The sequence below is a fragment of the Bos grunniens genome, chromosome 6, assembly GCF_055505025.1.
Source record: "Bos grunniens cultivar Pamir isolate PY7600 chromosome 6, Bosgru_T2T1.0, whole genome shotgun sequence".
Classification (NCBI taxonomy): domain Eukaryota; kingdom Metazoa; phylum Chordata; class Mammalia; order Artiodactyla; family Bovidae; genus Bos; species Bos grunniens.
This window is the reverse complement of record NC_141170.1, coordinates 51,651,973-51,671,983: the sequence shown is the minus strand read 5'-3', so window position 1 is coordinate 51,671,983 and position 20,011 is coordinate 51,651,973. Positions and strand designations below refer to the sequence as shown.

Sequence of the window (20,011 nt, the reverse complement as noted above, 5' to 3'; positions counted from 1 at the left end):
ACCTGGCACATGACCTATCGCTAGCTTTAAATGAATGGCCATTCAGTAGGGAAAAAATGGGAGGAGTTTCCCAGGCAGATGAACAGCAGATTCAAAGAAACATGGAGATTCCACCCAAGAAGTTGCCCTCAGACTTACCGCTTCTGCACGGAACAGCAACAGCAGCAGCAGAAAATCGACTGGATGGTGTTATCTGAAAAGCAGATCATTTTCAACTGTTAGAAAGCCATGAATCCATGATATTGGAAAGAGGAGGCTGCTGGCACTATTCCAGAGGAGGAAATCTCTGAGGGCATGGGTAATAGAAAGTTTCCTACACATGCAAACCTTTACCCTGCCCTTCTTCACTAGTAGAAGATGAAAGATTGTCACTAACACGAAAATAAGTTACTGGTACCCTGGCCACTGTGGTTTCCCTTCTCAGGCTCTTATCTCTGGGTCTGGTTTCATGCATTTCCTCAGTCAGTGGATGAAAAATGACCAGTGTATTCACTTTACATTGATAAGGGCTGATGTCGGCTGACAAATGTACCAAAGAATATGATTCTGAAAACAATGTTCCCTAGGGAATCTGCTAGCAGGGATTTTAAATTAGGTCCATTACATTTCTTCAAATATATTTTAAAATATATTTATATAAAGTAATATAAATATACTAAATATATTTATAATATTATGTAATATATTATGTAATAATATAACTTAGCATGTTTATTCTATTTTTATATTTTGTGTATAAAAATACACTTACCTTTTTGGATCTCAAACTTTCTATGGATTAGGTTCAAACAAATGAATATTTAAAGAAAGCACTAACTACTTAGTGCTTTATTAAATCTGGGTCATTCTTACACTTCTTTTGTCAAGCTTAATCTTTATTTGTTAGATTATTTGCCTATTTTCAAACCATAAATAAATTCTGAATATATCAAAAGCTGTTTTATGTGCACAGAACCTACATTTCACAGCAACTCTTTCTCATACTGGCCCCTGAAAATGAAATATTATTAAGAAAGCAGAGTACATTAGACATGAGCATTAGCATTAGTCTAACCTCATTTGAGGTTAGAAAGGGCTGCATATGAATTCTAGCTGGAGGTGGGTGGGGTGCTGACTATATCAGGAATAAGTCCCTTTACTTCTCTAAGTCATTGTTTTCCTATCTGTAAAAACAAGAAAATCATACCTATCCCCTTTGAGAAGCCTTCAGGGGCAGAGATTAATCTCTGCCTTTGTGGGTTTGGGCAAGCTAGTTAAGTGTTTCGTGCTTAGGTTTCCTCATCTGTAAAATGGGAATAATAGGATACTTAGCATGTAAGGCTACTGTGAGGATTAATTGAATGAGTTCCTATACAACACCTAGAACAATGCCAGGTATGTTTAAGAGGGCAATCAAGATCTATTATCATTACAGTTTTGTTGAAAAGGTTAAACTAGATGTTTTCTCTAAAGTTTCTCTCCTGGAACACACGAGAGGGACGGATCCAAGCAGAAGCCACCCAGTACAATCTACCCCTCAGCATCCACTCTATGCCCTCAGAACACAGGATGCAACAAAGCCCTATCAGCTAACATATTATCACCAGCTGATGTCAATTTGATTATACTCCCACCTGAAACTTGGTACATTAACCATCATTAGGATTCTTACATCAGATAAAGAAATGAGGTGAAAACAAGAGTAACAGAGGACATGGTTGCTACAATTTCCACCTTTACAGCTATCCTGCGTCATAAGTTGATCACAGGTGCCCTCTATCACCTTCCATTCCTTGTGCCCTCTTGCCTTTGCTAACACTTTGGTGGAAGGAGCTTTCCTCTGCTGGAATTGCCCAAATGTTCATTCCTGTAGGATCTGGTCCTTAGGTGTTCTTAATGGGGTTGTTACAATTTTCTACTGACCAGGACTATTTTGAATACTAAGAAATGAAGCTAGTGGCTAGTGTTGCCTCCTGAGGTGGCCCACACTCTGTGGAGTGTGTTTCTCTCTAAATAAATCCACCTCTTACCTATCACTTTGTCTCTCACTGAATTCTTTCTGTGATGAGACAACAAGACTGAGCTTCATTAGGTCCTGAAACCCCCACCAGATGGAAGAAGTTAACTTCATGCTGCCCACAAGCACGTAGTCCCCAGACCTGTTGGAACCAGAAGTTGATGATGCTGACTCACCACTAGCCAATCAGAAGAATGCCCATGAGCTGATCATGCCCTGCTCCTTGAACCATTCCTATAAAATTCCTCATTACCGCCTCCAGGGGAGAAACACTGTGACCTACCCACCCATCCCCCTCCTTGCCTGAAAAGCAATAAAGTTATTCTTTTCTACTTCATCCCCAAAAGGAAAGAAATGAAGCTAGTATGTCCCCTCAGTTTCCAAGTCCTCTTTGTCCTCATTGTAAAGAATGAACCCAGTTTCTTCCTGGAAATTGGGATACTCATCTCTGATACATTGAATCCTTTCTGTGCCCATCAACTCACTGATACCAAGAATCCCACAATGGTCAGAGGGCAATCTTAGCTCCCAATATTCCCTAAGAAAAGGATTCTTCTCTGGGGCACTGGTATCTCCAAGCTCACCAAACACAAAAGTCACAGGGAAAGAAAATAACAATATTCCAGTGGGCTATTAGTTGGTAAGAGGGGCCACTCCAATCTCTTCTTCCTCAGTTGCCAGACTCATGTATCCTAGCTTTATGAAGACATCACCACATTTGCTGCTGGTTTAAGACATTTACTGTATTCTATAGAACATCTTTCCAACTTTGCAAGATGTTGTCTCCCAGATGTCATAGGAATTGATGCTTTAGCAGGCCATTTAGCAACCAGAAGCCAGAGAGCTTGGAAGCATGTTGAACTAAGCCCTACAGATAACTTTTCCAGGAGAAGAAGGAATACCAAGAAGCCAAGCTCACTAAGCCACCATGGAGGCTGGTTCTACATTTAACTCCTACTGGTCATCCTTCCAGGATAGAACAGGGTGAATAAGAATAAAGACACCCAGGACAGTAATCAATTATATATTGTTTCCTTTTCCTTTCACTGAAATTGACCTTCAAAACCAGATTCAGGTATTACTAACACGCCTTTCTCCGATTTGGACCTGCCATTATTCTGTCTTTGGGCTATAGACACCTTGGGAGTCCAGTGGCAAACACCTCATTTCCATCAGGCAAAGATTCACCTTTACCCCTATGATTTAATAGCTTTCTTCCTTAGCCAAGAAACCATCTGTTCTCCATCCCAAAGTTGATTTCTGGAGACTCAAATAGAGTCCCCCCCCCCCAACAAATTTGCACTACACCGTGTATTATTAGGCTTTTGGGTCTCAACTGCTTCTGTCAGTTTTTAAAATCTTACTGTTTTTCCCCACCCTTCTGTTACTGCTGCTGCTAAGTCACTTCAGTCGTGTCTGACTCTGTGCAACCCCATAGATGGCAGCCCGCCAGGCTCCCCCGTCCCTGGGATTCTCCAGGCAAGACTTCTGTTACTAAAAAGGTCTAAGTCTCCATTATCTGAATTATACCAAGAGCCTCCTAACTTCCTACTGCTCTACCCTTAACTCCCCCTATGGTTTCTTTTCCGCAGTCGGAGTAATTAATTTAAAACCTAGGTCAGATCATGCTACTCCTTGTCTCAAAACCCACAACGGCTCTCCGTTTCACAGAGTGTTTTAGCCAATTTTCTCACAATAGTCTCGAAACCTTCTGTGGTCTGGCCTCCTGGTGCCTTCTCATCCCTCTCCCCAGTGCACTCATACTCATTTACCCCCCACACTGGCCACACTGGCCCCACAGTGCTTCCGGGCCAGGCCTGCTCTCGGAAAAGGCTCTTCACCTCTGTTCTGCCTGGACCATTCTTCCCTCAGGTGTCAGTCTTCCCTCTCTCCACTCCTCAAGTCTGCTCCAATCTCACCATCTCAGTGAAGAGTACCCTGACCCATGACTATTGACCTGCTAACTTCAGGATTCCTGACTTTGCTCTATTCTTTTTTTAAATAGCATTTCTCACATTCTAACATGATAAGCAATTTATCATTTTTCCCCTTTCTGTCTCCTCAACTAGAATGCAAACAGGGATCATTGTCTACTTTGTTCACAGTTAGATCCCAAGAGGCTGGAATAGTTTTTGACACCTAATCATTACTCAACAATTATTTGTTGAGCAAAATCAATATATGAATGAAAGAGTTTGAAGGAGCATCAAATGATAACTTTTTCAAAGCACCCACCTGCTTTGCTTCAATCCCAACAGGAAAATGAAAACTGAATGTGTGGGGGACAGAATAAGCAGGTGCAACTAAATAAGCAGCAGAACAAGTAGTGAACTGTAAGAGTGGGGATGTAAGATTATGAAAGTCCTTGAAATAAGAGAAGATAGGACCTTGACTGTATTTGTAGAACAGAGTCACTAACTACTGAAGACAGAGAACAATTCAGTCACAATAAAGCAGAATAAACTCTGTACGCAGCCTAGAAACCTTTGTAAGATGGTCTGGCAAGGTAAGCGATGATCTTCATGGTCACAGGTTCTAATATAAGCTAGAACATTGAATATCATTGAAGCTAAGTATTTATAATGGTTACGTTACTCCTTGAATAACTGCTGGCATGCTATATTTATTCTCTATAGTTTTCTGTACGCTTCAATACAGAATATATAAAACTAAAATTTGTGAATTAAAAAAAAAGCAAAGACCCAGAAAATCAGGTAGGTCTGTGACTAGTTAGATACCTATTCTAGGATTGGAAACTTTTTGAATGTATATGATTTTTAGTGATAGATACAAAGATTTTTTATTTCTCTAATTCAGCCAACTGTCTCACCTTTTACCCAATCAGAATTATCATCTTCCTTGCAAGCCCTAATAAGAAAACTAGCCAATCATTTCCCCTTTCCAGTTTTCCTATGTCTGTGTATGAGTCCATCAAAATCATGGATTCTGTCCAAGCCCCATCTTTATATCCAACTTCCATGATTCAGTTCAAATTATTCCGCTTTTTACTTCTTCTCTGCCCTGCTACCAGCCTAGTCCAAGCCCTCATAAGCCCACACCTATAATTCTGCATTAATTCACTTAATTCTCACAATGACCCCATGAAGGAAGTCCCATTTATCAGATGAAGACTCTGAATCACAGAGATGTTGAGAGTCAAGGGCTTATAAGCGGAAAGCCAGGACTAGAACCCAGGCAGGCTCACTCCAGAGTCTGCTCTGAACCTGTTTCAGTGACTGAATAAACTGGTCAAATTCCCCACTGGTCAAATTCCTCCCCTCAGTACATCCTATATACTCATTTCCCTAAAGTCTATCTTAGCCAGCTGCTCTACATCCTCAGCATCTAAAATGACTCTCCGGTGACTATAGTTAATAATACTGTATTGCATTTCTGAAAGTTGCGAAGAGATGAGATCTTAAAATTTCTCATAATTCCACTGTAACCAGGTATGCTGACCGACGTTAACTAGACTTATTGCGGCGCTCACTTTGCAGCGTATACATGTACCAAATCACTGGGCTTCCAAGGTGGCGCTAGTGGCAAAGAACCACCTGCCAATGCAGGAAGCATAAGAAATGCGGGTTCAATCACTGGCTCGGGAAGATCCCCGGAGGAGGGCATGATAACCCGCTTCAGTATTCTTGCCTGGAGAATCCCAAGGACAGAGGAGCCTGGCAGGCTACAGTCCACAGAGAGTCAGCCACGACTGCAGCAGCAGCTTAGCCCTGCACAGTGCAGCACCAAAGCACTATGCTGTACAGCTACACCTGATATATTGTAGGTCAGTTAATCCTCAAGAAAAAATTAAATTGATAAAATGGATTCTCAACAACATATGGCAACAAGATTGTATCTTTCCTTATTTTCAGGGCCTTTCAAAATCTGATCACCCATCCTGACTCTTACTGTTCACCAGTTCCTATCACACCAACTTCTTCTATTTGCTGTTCTCACAGACATCTTGCCTATTTCTGCCTCCAGCCTGAAAAAGGCTTCCTTTGTACTTTACTCCCATCTAATCTTCCTTCAGGCTCCCAAAGCGCTGTGACCTGTCTTGCCCTGTGGCTCTTAATTAGGTACCATCTTCCATGGTCATTTATATTTCTTTGTGTAGCCTTCATCGCTCACTGGGCTTCTCAATCGCACCACTGTTGATACTTTAGACGCTTTAGATGGATGAATTCTTTGTTGTGGGGAGCTGTCCCGTATATTGCAGGATGTTTAGCAGCATCTCTGGCCACTATGCACCAGGTGCCAGCGGCAACAGCCCCATCACCCCTCTAATACCCACCTCCCCCTCACTGGTGTGAACACCGCAATGTTTAGCGGCATTGTCAGATGTCCCCTGAGGGCAAAATCACCCTTTGTTAAGAACCACTGATTGAGCTAGATTGTAACCATTGAGCTAGATTCATGGTCTGTGTTGCATGCTTTTTTGTCTTGTCCATAACATCAGAGGCTTGTTTAGAACAAGAACCTGATAGATAACTGTTAAATAACACCTTCCTGATCTCTACACCATCATATTACATTTAGGCTCTATTTCTCAGTAACTCACTCTACCACATGGTATCTCACAGCTTGATGCTGGCCGCAGAGAAAGCTAGGTTGACCACGTCCTTTTCACTAAGTGGGACAGCAAGGCTGAAGAAGACAGCTTCCGGAGCTTATAGTAGGTCATGAGTCTAACTAACATTTTGTTCCAGATATAATAAAAGAAGAAGAAGGAGAGGTGGGGGGAGAAAAAGAAACAGCAGTTTATCCGAAATCAAACATCAATCCATGAGATGCTAAACGAAATGGTGAAACTGGTGTTCAAATTTTTTTTTCTCTGTTAGGACAGATATGGAGTTGAGCGATCATTAGGGTCAGAGTAACCTGAAGTCACATCATGTCTCAATTTTCTTGTAGCAATAATATGATGTGGGGCAACTACTCAGGAAACTCACCTGGAAACCTACCTTCTAAGAGAGGCAGTTCCCCTCTCCTACCAACAAAGCCTTTACCATATGCAGACACTACAGTAAGATCTTATTATCATATACTAATTCACACCCTATGGGAGTGACGCTACTGGTAAAGAATCCCCCTGCCAATGCAGGAGATGCAAGGAGCTCGGGTTTGATCCCTGGATCAGAAAGATCTCCTGAAGTAGGAAATGGCACCCCACTCCAGTATTCTTGCCTGCGAAATCTCATGGACAGAGGAGTGAAATCTCATGGACAGTCCATAGCATCACAGAAAGTCAGACATGACTGAGTGACTGAGCACACACACATATACACACAACTCACTCCCTACACTATTTCAATGTGTAATAGTAAGATCTTACTGTAATAATAACGTAATACTGTTATTATTAATGTTATTATTACCTAGAGCCAGATATCCTGGAATGTGAAGCCAAGTGGGCCTTAGGAAGCATCACTACAAACAAAGCTAGTGGAGGTGATGGAATTCCAGTTGAGCTATTTCAAATCCTAAAAGATGATGGTGTGAAGTGCTGCACTCAATATGCCAGCAAATTTGGAAAACTCAGCAGTGGCCACAGGACTGGAAAAGGTCAGGTTTCATTCCAATCTCAAAGAAAGGCAATGCCAAAGAATGCTCAAATTGCCGCACAATTGCACTCATCTCACACGCTAGTAAAGTAATGCTCAAAATTCTCCAAGCCAGGCTTCAGCAATACATGAACCATAAACTTCCAGATATTCAGATTGGTTTTAGAAAAGGCAGAGGAACCAGAGAGCAAATTGCCAACATCCACTGGATCATGGAAAAAGCAAGAGAGTTCCAGAAAAACTTTGCTTTATTGACTACGCAAAAGCCTTTGACTATGTGGATCACAATAAACTGTGGAAAGTTCTGAAAGAGATGGGAATACCAGACCACCTGACCTGCCTCTTGAAAAACCTGTATGCAGGTCAGGAAGCAACAGTTAGAACTGGACATGGAACAACAGACTGGTTCTAAATAGGAAAAGGAGTACGTCAAGGCTGTATATTGTCACCCTGCTTATTTAACTTATATGCAGAGTACATCATAAGAAACACTGGGCTGGAAGAAGCACAAGCTGGAATCAAGATTTCCAGGAGAAATATCAATAACCTCAGATACGCAGATGACACCACCCTTATTGCAGAAAGTGAAGAGGAACTAAAGAGCCTCTTGATGAAAGTGAAAGAGGAGAGTGAAAAAGTTGGCTTAAACCTCAATATTCAGAAAATGAAGATCATGGCATCCAGTCCCATCACTTCATGGCAAATAGATGGGGAAACAGTGGAAACAGTGAGAGACTTTATTTTGGGGGGCTCCAAAATCACTGCAGATGGTGACTGCAGCCATGAAATTAAGATGCTTGCTCCTTGGAAGGAAAGTTATGACCAACCTAGACAGCATATTAAAAAGCAGAGACATTACTTGGCCAACAAAGGTCTGTCTAGTCAAGGCTATGGTTTTTCCAGTAGTCATGTATGATGTGAGAGTTGGACTATAAAGAAAGCTAAGCGCTGAAGAATTGATGCTTTTGAACTGTGGGTTGGAGAAGACTCTTGAGAGTCCCTTGGACTGCAAGGAGATTCAACCAGTCCATCCTAAAGGAGATCAGTCCTGGGTGTTCATTGGAAGATCTGATGTTGAAGCTGAAACTCCAATACTTTGGCCACCTGATGCAAAGAACTGACTCATTGGAAAAGACCCTGATGCTAGGAAAGATTGAGGGCAGGAGGAGAAGGGGACGACAGAGGATGAGATGGTTGGATGGCATCACCGACTCAATGGACATGAGTTTGTGTGAACTCTGGGAGTTGGTGTTGGACAGGGAGGCCTGGCATGCTGCAGCTCATGGGGTTGCAAAGAGTCGGACACGACTGAGTGACTGAACTGAACTGAATGTTATTATCCCCATTGAACAGAAGAAACTGAATAACAGAGAGGTTCAGTAATTTGTCCAAAGCCACATACCTAAAAAGCAACCAAGCACAAATTTAAGGCCACAGAGCTTGGTTGAGTCCATGAGCATAATGATGAGCCTCCTCTTGTGGATGAGAAGATTGGGTAAGTTAGCAAAGGGGAATGCCTAGAACAGAGCAGTTAGCCATTTAATTTCGCACCTTTCCCATCACTCAGCTTCCTAGAACTCATTCATGTACTGTGTATTTGCAGGGTGGATTGAAGGTAAACAGATAGAAGCGGACTGCGGTTCTCCCTCTGAAGACAGAATGGGAAGAAGGCCAAGTAGGTTAGAGCTGACCTTCAGTATTCTCTACCCTATTTGCCCCACTCAGGACTCTAATGGTCCCTCCTCCAACTATCAACAGCTCTCCAGAAGGTGTAAATGATATGAGAGTAAATTGATGTAACAGTAAACATTCACTGCAGGGCTTCTTTTAAAGGCATTTTCACGTTTGTAGGCATGACACTCATCTTTATCAAAGTGATCAGAGACAGAGAGAGAGAGAGATTGATTTAAGGAATTGGCTCACACAGTTATGAGGGCTGGTGAGTCCAAAATCTGATGAGGCAGACTGGAGACTCAGGGAAGAACTGCAGTTTGAGTCCAGAGGCAGGCTGATGGCCCACTTTTTCCTTGCTTAGTGGAGATCAGTCTTTGCTCTATTAAGGCCTTCAACCGATTAGATGAGGCTCACCCACATTGTGTAAGGTGGTGCTATCTAACTATCTCATCCTCTGCCACACCCTTCTTCTTTTGCTTTCAATCTTTCCCAGCATCGGGGTCTTTTCCTTAAATTAAATATATAGACCTTTCAAAGGGAAATTGCTGGTATTTGTCAGCAGACATAATATCTGGGGACTAGGAAAAGGCCTTGCCCTCTTCACTGAATTTATAATACATGACTACACAGTAGCAGAGTGGATAATAAATCCAGCAACAATCTCTCAGTTATCTTTACTCTCTTCTGCAGCCTAAAATTTAGGAGGAAGATTATTCAGAAATACTCATTTGATTTGCAAAGCAGAAGTAGAGACATAGAGAACAAACATGGATAACAAGGAGTGGGGAGGGAGGTGGGATGGACTGGGATATTGGGATTGCTACATACACTGCTACGTACAGAATAGATAACTAACAAGAACCTACTGTATAGGGAACTCTCCTAAATACTCTGTGGTGACATAAGTAGGAAGGAAATCCAATATCCATATATGGGATATATGTGTATATATATAACTGATTCACTTTTCTGTACAGCAGAAACTAACACAACTTTGTAAGACAACTATACTCCAATAAAAAAAATTATTTGTCCTCATTCAATAGCAAAGACAACTGCCTTGAAATAAAGGTCCGACTCTGCCATGACTTTAGTCACAATAAGGTTTTGTTCTATCACCGCTGAAGGCCAAGGACAGCTGAGAGCAGGGAGGCCCACTTCTGCCTTGTTTATGGTTCCAGTTCTGCACAAAACAGTTACTAGCAACTAGTTGCTGCCCAGGGAATTATCAATGAGTGAGTGAAAAACAAACTGTAAAAGCCAAACAGCTTCCTGATGATCCTTGTTTGGCATGACTCTCAAGACACTTGGCATGTCTGCTTACAGACTGAAGTGTTGATTCATGCCAAAGTAAATGACAATGATTATTGGATTCATGGTCATCTTCTATTTACAGCATCACAGGTCGTCCAGGTGAATGAATAAACGAAGTCACTGCCAGATGCCCACAGTGATTACAGAAGCTATTCTTTGAATTTTTTCTCATTAACCTGCAAAGAGAAAGCCTTTTTGCGCCTTTGTAAAATTTCCGATTTAGGCAGAAATTCATGCATACCTGGCCTTTGCCAGAGACTGTCTAAAACGCCCCAGAGACAGACAATGACTATTTGCCTGCTGGAAGGTTATACTCAGGGTTGAGGATTATCACTGGAAGTAATCAGAGCTTCCTCTCCCAGGCTTACATCTGCGCTGTTCTTTTCATCTGCTGCTTATTCCCCAGCAAATGTCTTTAATTATCTATCGTGTACCAGCAAATCAGGAAAAGGGCATCACATCCCGGCGTAATCTCTGTGACCTTTAGGAACTGGCACGTCTCTCATGGATAAGGGAGTTGGGCTTCTCATTTTATTTGATATTCTCGTTCTTTCCTGTGAAGGCTTGCTCCCCCTTCTCCCATCCGCGCAGGTCTCCTTTCCACCTCTGGCCTTGCGCACATGGCTGAGGCAGGGCTCGGTTTGGGGACGGGTTTCCACCAGGGGGCGCTAGAAGGGAGCAAATGGAAGAAGCACCACTGTTCACATCTCCCGAAGGCTCTCAATCCCACAGATAAGCCCAAGTACAGGAGCTGTTGGGCCATTGCTGTCTGGGAACAAAGCTGGCGCGTTTCTAATGTTTTCAGGTTTGTATGTGTATAACTTCACGTTCATCTCCGGGCGTTTCCGATGGCAGAGTTTCGTTTTGAATCAGTGCGCCAAGTGAAATTCACTCCTCCTGAGTTTGCTTATAACAACTGGCTGGTTGCTTATAACAACTTTGCTAGTAATAGATGGCTGGTGACTTTTATTTGAAAACGTAAATAACTGGCTCGTTTCAAGAGCTGCCTCGAGCCAAAGACTAGGCTAGTGGCCCAGCCCACACGATCCAGGTTGTGGTTTTAGGACCAGGAATTCTAGGGCAGCTGCACTCACAGCTGAAGAATTCCAGGAATGGCAAAGTCTGGAAAACTTTGGCTTTGGAAAAATGGCTCTGGGCTATTGGAGCTGATCCTCCTAAGTCCACTATAAGAACCATCTTTTTTTCCCCCCAGAAATTCACAGAAAGGGCACACCTCTTCATGACTGCAGTAAACTTCCACCACTAGATCTATTTCTGGGACTTTCCAGTAGGTCAGACAGTAAGAATCTGCCTACAATGCAGGAGACCTGGGTTTGATCCCTGGGTCGGGAAGATCCTCTGGAGAAGGAAATGGCAACCCACTCCAGTATTCTTGGCTGGAGAATTCCTTGGACAGAGGAGTCTGGCGGGCTACAGTCTGTGGGTTTGCAAAGAGTCAGACACAACTGAGGGACTAACACTCCACTCCAGATCTATTAAGGGACTTTTAAAGACAGGTACATTTTAGTGAACTTAACCCCACGCCATCTGGGAGGTGTGACACATAGCTAGCTTTTTTCTAGCTTGGATTTCTACCTCTGAACAGGCACCGAAAAAAGGCTTTGTGTTCACCAAACTAAGAATCCACACCAATGAGGGAAAGACAGAAAAGAAAATAGAAAGAGAGGGGAAGGGGAAGAGAGGGAGGAAACAAGAGGGAGAGAAACACATTGAGTTTTTCACAGAAATATTTACTCAATGTAAAACATTATCCTTGAGACAAACTTATGGTCACCAAAGGGGAAAGGTGAGGGCGTGATAAATTAGGAGTTTGGATACACATATACATACTACTATATATAAAATAGATAATCAACAGGAACCTACTGTATATATATAGCACAGAGAACTTTTACTCAATATTCTGTAATAATCTATATGGGAAGAGAATCTGAAAAAAAAGTTGATCTATATGTATAACTGAATCATTTTGCTGTATACCTGAAACTAACACAACATTGTAAATCAACTATACTCCAATATAAAATAAAAATTAAATTTAAAAACATTTCAAAGATATCCTCAATTCTGAGTTTATGCTCTATGTATTTGAAACCTTACATTTCCCTTGTTATGTGTGTGCGCCTCCTCTGATGTTAAAAGGACACTCCTTTCACAGAATTAAGAAACAGTGTTTCCATTCTTCTAAAAATAGCAATCATCAGAGATGTTAGTGTCTTTTAAATGTATTGACAAAATAAGTCAGCGACTCTGTATTAGATCCCAAACTGGTTTTTGGACATTATCCTGTCTGTTAAAGCTTCAAGTTATTCCACTAAGGGATTCGCTGGTTCCTAATAGAAAACAGGCAGCTAGCTCGTGGGACGGTATGTGATACTCTGGGTGAAGGACAAGCACAGTGCTGGCCTGGCGGGGCCTGAGAGGCTGCTGTGTGAGGAAAAGGGCGAGGGGACTCTGGAAGCTCGGGGAAGCTCTGCACTGGGGCACTGGGCACGAGGGGAAATGGTGTCCTGGGAGCAAAGATGCTAAAGGAAAAGACGGAGTCTCCCTGAAGACTGACAGCCCATCCGTTCACAGCTTCAGCCAGCAAAGCCCCGGATACCAAACATTCCAGCTCCAGAAGCCCTTGTTTGCTCCAGGAAAGAACTTTATTTCTTCTCAGTTCTGAGCTAGCATGAGAAGGGCTTTGCAAGCATCCTGCACACAACTCCTCCATCCCCAGGTCTCAGAGTGGTGTTTCCTAGGAGGTTATGGTCTATGAGCTCCAAGTGCACGAACAGCTCACAGACATCACATGCAGACATCTGGCCAGCTTGGTGGCCACCAGACCTGCTGGCAGCCAGCACTGGGCCACGCTCTCCAAGGGCAGGGAGGAGACAGATGCTGGTCAGTGGGCTTCACTGCACAGCAGGGCATCTGCTGGTCACACACAAAAAAGTGTGGAAACCTCACAAACCCAGTGCCAGTCAGTGGCTGCTGTGGGCATTATTGCTTTTATGCAGCTGTGAGGGGATAAAAATGAAATTATTTAGAAACAAAAGGAAAGACATGCATTCTAGTGTCCATATTAACACTGAGCCTATTTTTCAGAAAGAGGACCAACTCCAGCCTGAGGCAACTGGCCAAGTCTTCTTTGGGTCCATGGCTGTCCTAGGTTTTGCCACTGGTTTAGCTAGTCATTGTTGGATGCCAAACCTCGAGGCAGAAACCATCTCACAGTTTCTGTGGGTCGGGAGTCCAGGCACAGCTTTGCTGGGTGCTTCTGAATCAAGTTGAAAAGTTCACGAAGCTCGTGACATTGTGGTAAAGGGGAGTTGGGTTAAGTTGGAGAATCTTCTTTCAAGTTCACTCACACGGCTGTTGCTGGCTTTGGTGGCATGGCTCATGGGGATGGGGATTCTCATAGGGTGTCCAAGAGTGCTCACAGCATGGCAGTGGGTTTTCCAAAAGACAGGGAGTCTGAGAGCACTAAGACAGAAGCTACAGTCTGCTGCGAGCTCATCTCCCAGGAACACTCTATCCAGCCCAGCTACCATACTCCATTCATACTAGAGAAGAGGGATCATGCAAGGGTGTGGACAGCAAGAGGAGGCATCACTGGGCCACCTTAGAGATGCCCATGCAGCCACCCTCCTTATCTTCATATTAATTGGAAAAGAAATAACAGAGAATATTAATTTAAAGGGGTTTGTGTGGGACTCAAATACAACGAGGAATGTTGTTTTTCAAGTTTTGTTTGTTCAGTTGTTTTTCAGCTCAGTCATGTCTGACTCTTTGTGACCCCATGGACTGCAGCACGCCAGGCTTCTCTGTCCTTCACCATCTCCTGGAATTTGCTCAAACTCATGTCCATTGACTCGATGCTGCTATCTAACCAACTCATTCTCCCCTGTCGCCCCCTTCTCCTCCTGCCTTCAATCTTTCCCAGCATCAGGGTCTTTTCCAGTGAGTCAGCTCTTTCCATCAGGTGGCCCAAGGAGGAACAAGAAGGAATAAGAGGGGCTTTGAAATCAGAGGCCCAGGAAAGGTAGAGTGACCGCGGGGTCCTTACCTCGCACCCCACCCCCGCCCCAGATCAAATTATGAGTCCAGAAAACTGCCTTTTAACAGTATCCCAGGCACACTTTGGACACACTAAGACTTAAGAAGCACTCAAAGATTACTTTCCTTCTACTCTATAAACTGGAAAGAAACGAGAAATAAGGTGATGATGAAGTGGAAGGGAGGGCGGTGGTCAGCTACATGAGCCCCCAGCATTTCTCCCTGGTCCCTGCGCCCTAAATAATTCCCCTGGGCTGGGTCTGTCCTCAGACCAGCCGTTAGTTGTCGTTTCACAAACCGACCCTCACTGGAGCAGGGCCCTGGCACCTCCCTCAGGCTCTGCCCACCAGTCTGTATGATCAACACTCACCTCCCACCTTCTCCTGTCCCACAGCAGCCTAGGAGGCCAGACTTCTATGACAACCCTTAAAACAACCAGTGTGTTTCGCAAATGACTCTGGTCCAGCAAATACTTAGAAATATGGTTTCAGCTGGTATTAACACATCTTGGGGCACCCCTCAGTTTTCGCTCATCAGCAGTAAACACTCATTTGTTTCACCCAGGAGAAAACAGAGCCACATCTAAGTGCAATTTGTTGGAATAAATAAATCGGTGATTCTCACCATGCAATCAAATTATCAGAAGCTGGAAAGGACAGTGATAGTTCATCAAACCCATGCCCTTCCAGACCAGACAGAATGATCCTCAAAATATCCCCACAAATAGGCAACCTCTTATTCAATCCTTTGGGCAATCTAATCGTTGTCTCAACCCTCACTGTTTATTTTATATATAACTGAATCCTTCCTGTTATTTACAACCTTTTCTCTAGTTCTGATCTCAGGAGACATGAAGAACAGATGCCCACATGGCTTTTAATAAAAGATTTTTATTAAGTCACTGCTCATCTTTGTCCTGTCGCCGGGGGAGGTGAGGACACAGGCTGTTGCTTCTTAGCTCTTAATGCTTCACTCTGCTTTGCCTGTAAGTCTGATAACAGGCATCCATCTTTATGTGTGGATCCAGACAGTAAGTTATAGTTCAGGTAAGTACAAGTGGGATAGCCTGGATTATTATTTTTTTTTACAAATCTTATCAACGAGTCCTATGAGGTGATTTAGTTTAAACCCATGACATTTTAAAAACTGCAAACAACTTTTCCTAATGCAACTTAAAAAATCAGAAATGCAAAAACTGTTGTCAGCTGGCCTTGACGGCTTTATTCTCATGTGACTGAGTGTAGTTTTCATAGTCATTCAGTATTCAAATCAGTGTCTTTCTTCCCAATTTTTTAATTTCTTGCATAACAAGACTCTCTGAGTCTTCAAAGTAAATTAATATGCATTTCCAAAACTTGTACATGGGACTGAATAGTCCTCCAAAGCAATTCCAAAATTAAGTTCATGAAGAACCTGTCGTTTTAATTTCTTGTTTCTCTAATATACTGTGTTGGGTGGTAGGCAAAAAGAGGGTCCCTGTTGTACAGATGGGGACCTCACATGAGGAAGTTGCCAAAGGTGACCCCCTAAGGTTGCAGCAAATCCTGAACTAGAATTGGGATCCTAGACTTCTGCCCTCAGTTCTCTACACAATATTCTAACACAAATACTTTTCAAACTGATCACATTTCTACACACAGCAATTTTGGGGTTTTTTGTGTGTTCTTAAGGCTGAACATTTTCTAAAATGACATCATCACCATGCTTATTCAAATAACAAAGAAAACCCTGTCACAACATCTGGGGAAACTATCTTCCAAACATCATAATTTCTGGCTTTCAAGAGTGAGAATCAAGCCCAGAACAAGCCCTGAAGATAAAGGCCCGAGCCATCTTACTTACAGGTGGAAAGAATCATGCTGCCTTATGTGGGGAGCATACAAACAGCCTTCTGGTCTCCAGAGATGCTCCTGTCACAAAAACACATCTTTTAACTGAAATCATAGCTCACTGAAGACGTTTCTCACGGGCAAAGTTAACCCCACCTATTTTCCTGTTCTAAAAACCTCAGCGAAGTGTGTGAATGACAACCTGATGGCCTATATAAGAGAAAGCTGAATAATCTCCATCCGGATCTGAGGGTAGCTGCTGTTCGCTCCTCCTTCCCGACTGTGTGGGTGACCCCACCAAACACCATTTCAAGAAGTCACAAGGTTTGGGCAAAAGGGACCTTAAAAAGAGCATGAATGCAAACTGCTATCTCTGAACTGAGGAGGAAACGGAGGCACAGATGGGATAAGGGGCACAGTTCATGGTAGAAACAGAACTAGATTGTCAGTTTTAAAGTACCGTGTCTAGAATGTTCTGTCCTCCGGCTCAGTACTAACACTTTTTGGCACCATCAGAAGAAAATTTATTCCGTGGGGAGAAGGGAAAACCAACCCATCCCCAGGTAACTGGGGTGTGGTAACATTATCAATGATAAAAATGCACTTGGGAGTTTCACTTTATCCCATTGAAAAATAAACAAAAAGTAAGTAAACTAAAGGGAACAAGTGCGCTGAAGACACAGCAAATTCACATGGCCCTTCCTATTTCCTGCTTTATAGATTAAGATCTCTTTACACATTCTGGGTGGATTCTTCTATTTTTAATTCTTTTGCTGCAGCTATATATATATAAAGCTATATATATATAGCTTTAAAAAAACGTTCCAGTGAATGATTTAAAGATTTTTTAAGATGTTCCCAAATGTAGCCAAAGCTTGCTTTCCCATCAAAAGTATTCATCAACTGTTAGGGCAAGGGCTATAGCTTCTCCTTTTTCATCAAAGCCCCCTAGCACTTTCAGTGCAGCTCCTCAAGGTCAAAAGGGAAACACGGGATGTGGCTGGGAGGCGCAGGAGTCAAGGCGAGGAAGGAAGGAAGGAGGAAAGCGTGAAGATGACCGTAAGGTAGGCTGCACCTTGTGCACAGCCAACTCCCTGAAGGAGCTACAGTTAACAGATGCATATGTTGTTGCGATGAGGGTACAGTTAGACAGGAAGATGAGGAGGAAGGCAAGAAACAGACTGTGACAAGACTCAGGACAAATGTTTTATTTTTTCCCATTAGACAAGGAACAGGGAAGGATAGAAGACAGCTGAACTGAACAGACTGGAAAGATGATTCTCCAGGGTCATATTAAGGTGCTGCTCAGAGAAGCCAGCCACAGCTTGTGTTCCTTAAAAGGTCTTGTTTTCCCATATGTACAGCATGTATAATAATCTTTTTTAACCATTTAAGCACTTTTTCAATTAAATGGTTCTAGCACCACTGTGTGGAGAAGGCAATGGCACCCCACTCCAGTACTCTTGCCTGGAAAATCTCATGGGTGGAGGAGCCTGGTAGGCTACAGTCCATGGGGTCGCTAAGAGTCCGTCACGACTGAGCGACTTCACTTTCACTTTTCACTTTCATGCATTGGAGAAGGAAAGGGCAACCCACTCCAGTGTTCTTGCCTGGAGAATCCCAGGGACGGAGGAGCCTGGTGGGCTGCCGTCTCTGGGGTCACACAGAGTCGGACACGACTGAAGCGACTTAGCAGCAGCAGCAGCACCACTGCAAGACCTGGGTTTGATCCCTGGGTTGAGAAGATCCCCTGGAGGAGGGCATGGCAACCCACTCTGGTATTCTTGCCTGGAGAATCCCTATGAACAGAGGAGCCTGGTGGGCTACAGTCCATGGGGTCACAGAGTCAGACACGACTGAGTGACAGCACACACAGCACACAGTACCACTGCTGCAGTATTCAAGTCAGTGCAGTCAACAAAAGAGGGTAGATGGGTCACTCACCTTGACTTTGCCTGCTCTTGCCTCTAGATCCTCAGAGTAAACAGGGAAATGAGACGTCACATGTAGAGGACATGCTGTCTGGGTCCCAGCAAGCTGGCATGTGCCCTACAAGCTGGCATGTGATAGAAGCAGCCCCACCCTTGTTCGTGAGACTTGCAAGATGGTAAAGGAAGTGGGTCTTGAGTGTGTAGTTTAAAAAAAAAAATTAAATATGGAGGCCTCAGCTCATTCTTAGAAGCAAGAGCCATAATAAATCCTTTGAAACCCAAGTCTTGCAGTACACAGGTTTCTTTGGGCCCCGCATAAATAAGACATTTTAGTGCTTCAAACATATGAACCACAGAGGTGCCTTTTTAATGTCCCTAGGTCAACAGGGAGTCCTAGAGGAAACAGGTAGCTAGGGAACAGTATTTGCACTATTCTGAGGCCATGGGCTCATCTTCTGGCCTGTTACTTGCTTAGGGAACCAGTGGGGTATACTCCTGAACACAGCATTGCCCTCCTGTGAGCTGTTTCCTTGGCAACACTGTGGTTTAGCCTCTGCAGCTATTCCTGGGGAGGGTTCTATAGGATGTTGCTGGCCAAGACAACTCATTGCTGGGCATTAAGTAGCTTCTTCACATAACAACTGCTGTGTGAATGCTACATAAGGAGTGTTCACACAGTGCAGCACAGAACAGGGTCAAGACCAGGGCCCCTGGAGCAGATGAATTCCTGAAGCAAGCCCCTGTGTCCTCCTGGGCTTTCTATGCCTTCAAAACGAACAATCCTGTGTGCAGCAATACATGGCCTTTGCTTTTATGATAGAGACTGTGTTTCTTTTCCCTGGGCTTATGAGGAAATGAGGTTCTAATTCAGATTGTAACCTCAATCACAGAGTCTACTATAAAGCAATAATAGACAATTTCTCTGACACAGGAACTCAAGTCCAAGCAGGCCTCCTGAAAACCAGCTGCGAGACAGCTTAGTATACCATGCTCTCCATTATTCCTGGCTGTTTCCTGGATTCTGCCAGAACTTGGCTTGCTCCTGCATCTTGCAGGCAGTGGGGACAGCCATTGTGTTGAACATCACTGATCCTTCTGCTCCAGAGTACACCTCCACTCACAGCATTTATGTCCAGGGACAGAGTCTTAGGACACAGAGACTAACTGAATGGCCAAGTTCAATTCTCCATACAACTCCAATTAGCTGTGGATATCATAGACAGGACCTTTCAACTCTTTGTGATCCCAAGGACAACAGCCCGCCAAGGCCCTCTGTCCATGGAATTTTCCAGGCAAGAATACTGGAGTGGGTTGCCATCGCCTTCTCCAGGGGATCTTCCCAACCCAGGGATCAAACCCAGGATCTTGCATTGCAGGCAGATTCTTTACCATCTGAGCCATCAGGGAAACCCAGTTCAATTTTCCATCCAACTTCAATTAGCTGTGGATACTGTGGACAGGACCACTTAGCCCAACACAAACCCTGCTGGGGGCTTAAACTGGACAGGCACCCCAAACATGGCTACTCAAGTAAGGAGCGGGCACAAGCAATAGAAAGGTCCCGACATTCCTCTTCAGTAGGGAATGTTTTATCCTTGGGGGAAAAGGAATTAAGACAATCCATGTCCTAATAAGGCTGGC

The 20,011-nt window shown here is 43.5% G+C and overlaps 1 protein-coding gene across 4 annotated transcripts in view; it reads right to left on the bottom strand.

Annotated features, from left to right (window-relative positions):
* TXK (TXK tyrosine kinase) overlaps nucleotides 1–18,528 on the bottom strand; it is a 60,293-nt gene extending 41,765 nt beyond the window's left edge. Inside the window, exons 1-3 of one of the 4 annotated variants that reach the window (XM_086405874.1) lie at nucleotides 18,384–18,521; nucleotides 16,453–16,520; nucleotides 139–193 (exon numbers count right to left, since the gene is read on the bottom strand). In XM_086405874.1, the coding sequence (XP_086262000.1) occupies nucleotides 139–193; nucleotides 16,453–16,468 (71 nt within the window). In that variant the 5' untranslated portion in view covers nucleotides 16,469–16,520; nucleotides 18,384–18,521. Of the gene's footprint in view, nucleotides 1–138; nucleotides 405–16,452; nucleotides 16,569–18,383 lie in introns of those variants that run through there. The other 3 variants (XM_086405875.1, XM_086405872.1, XM_086405873.1) reach the window with 3 other exon arrangements.
* Nucleotides 18,529–20,011: the final 1,483 nt, after the last annotated feature.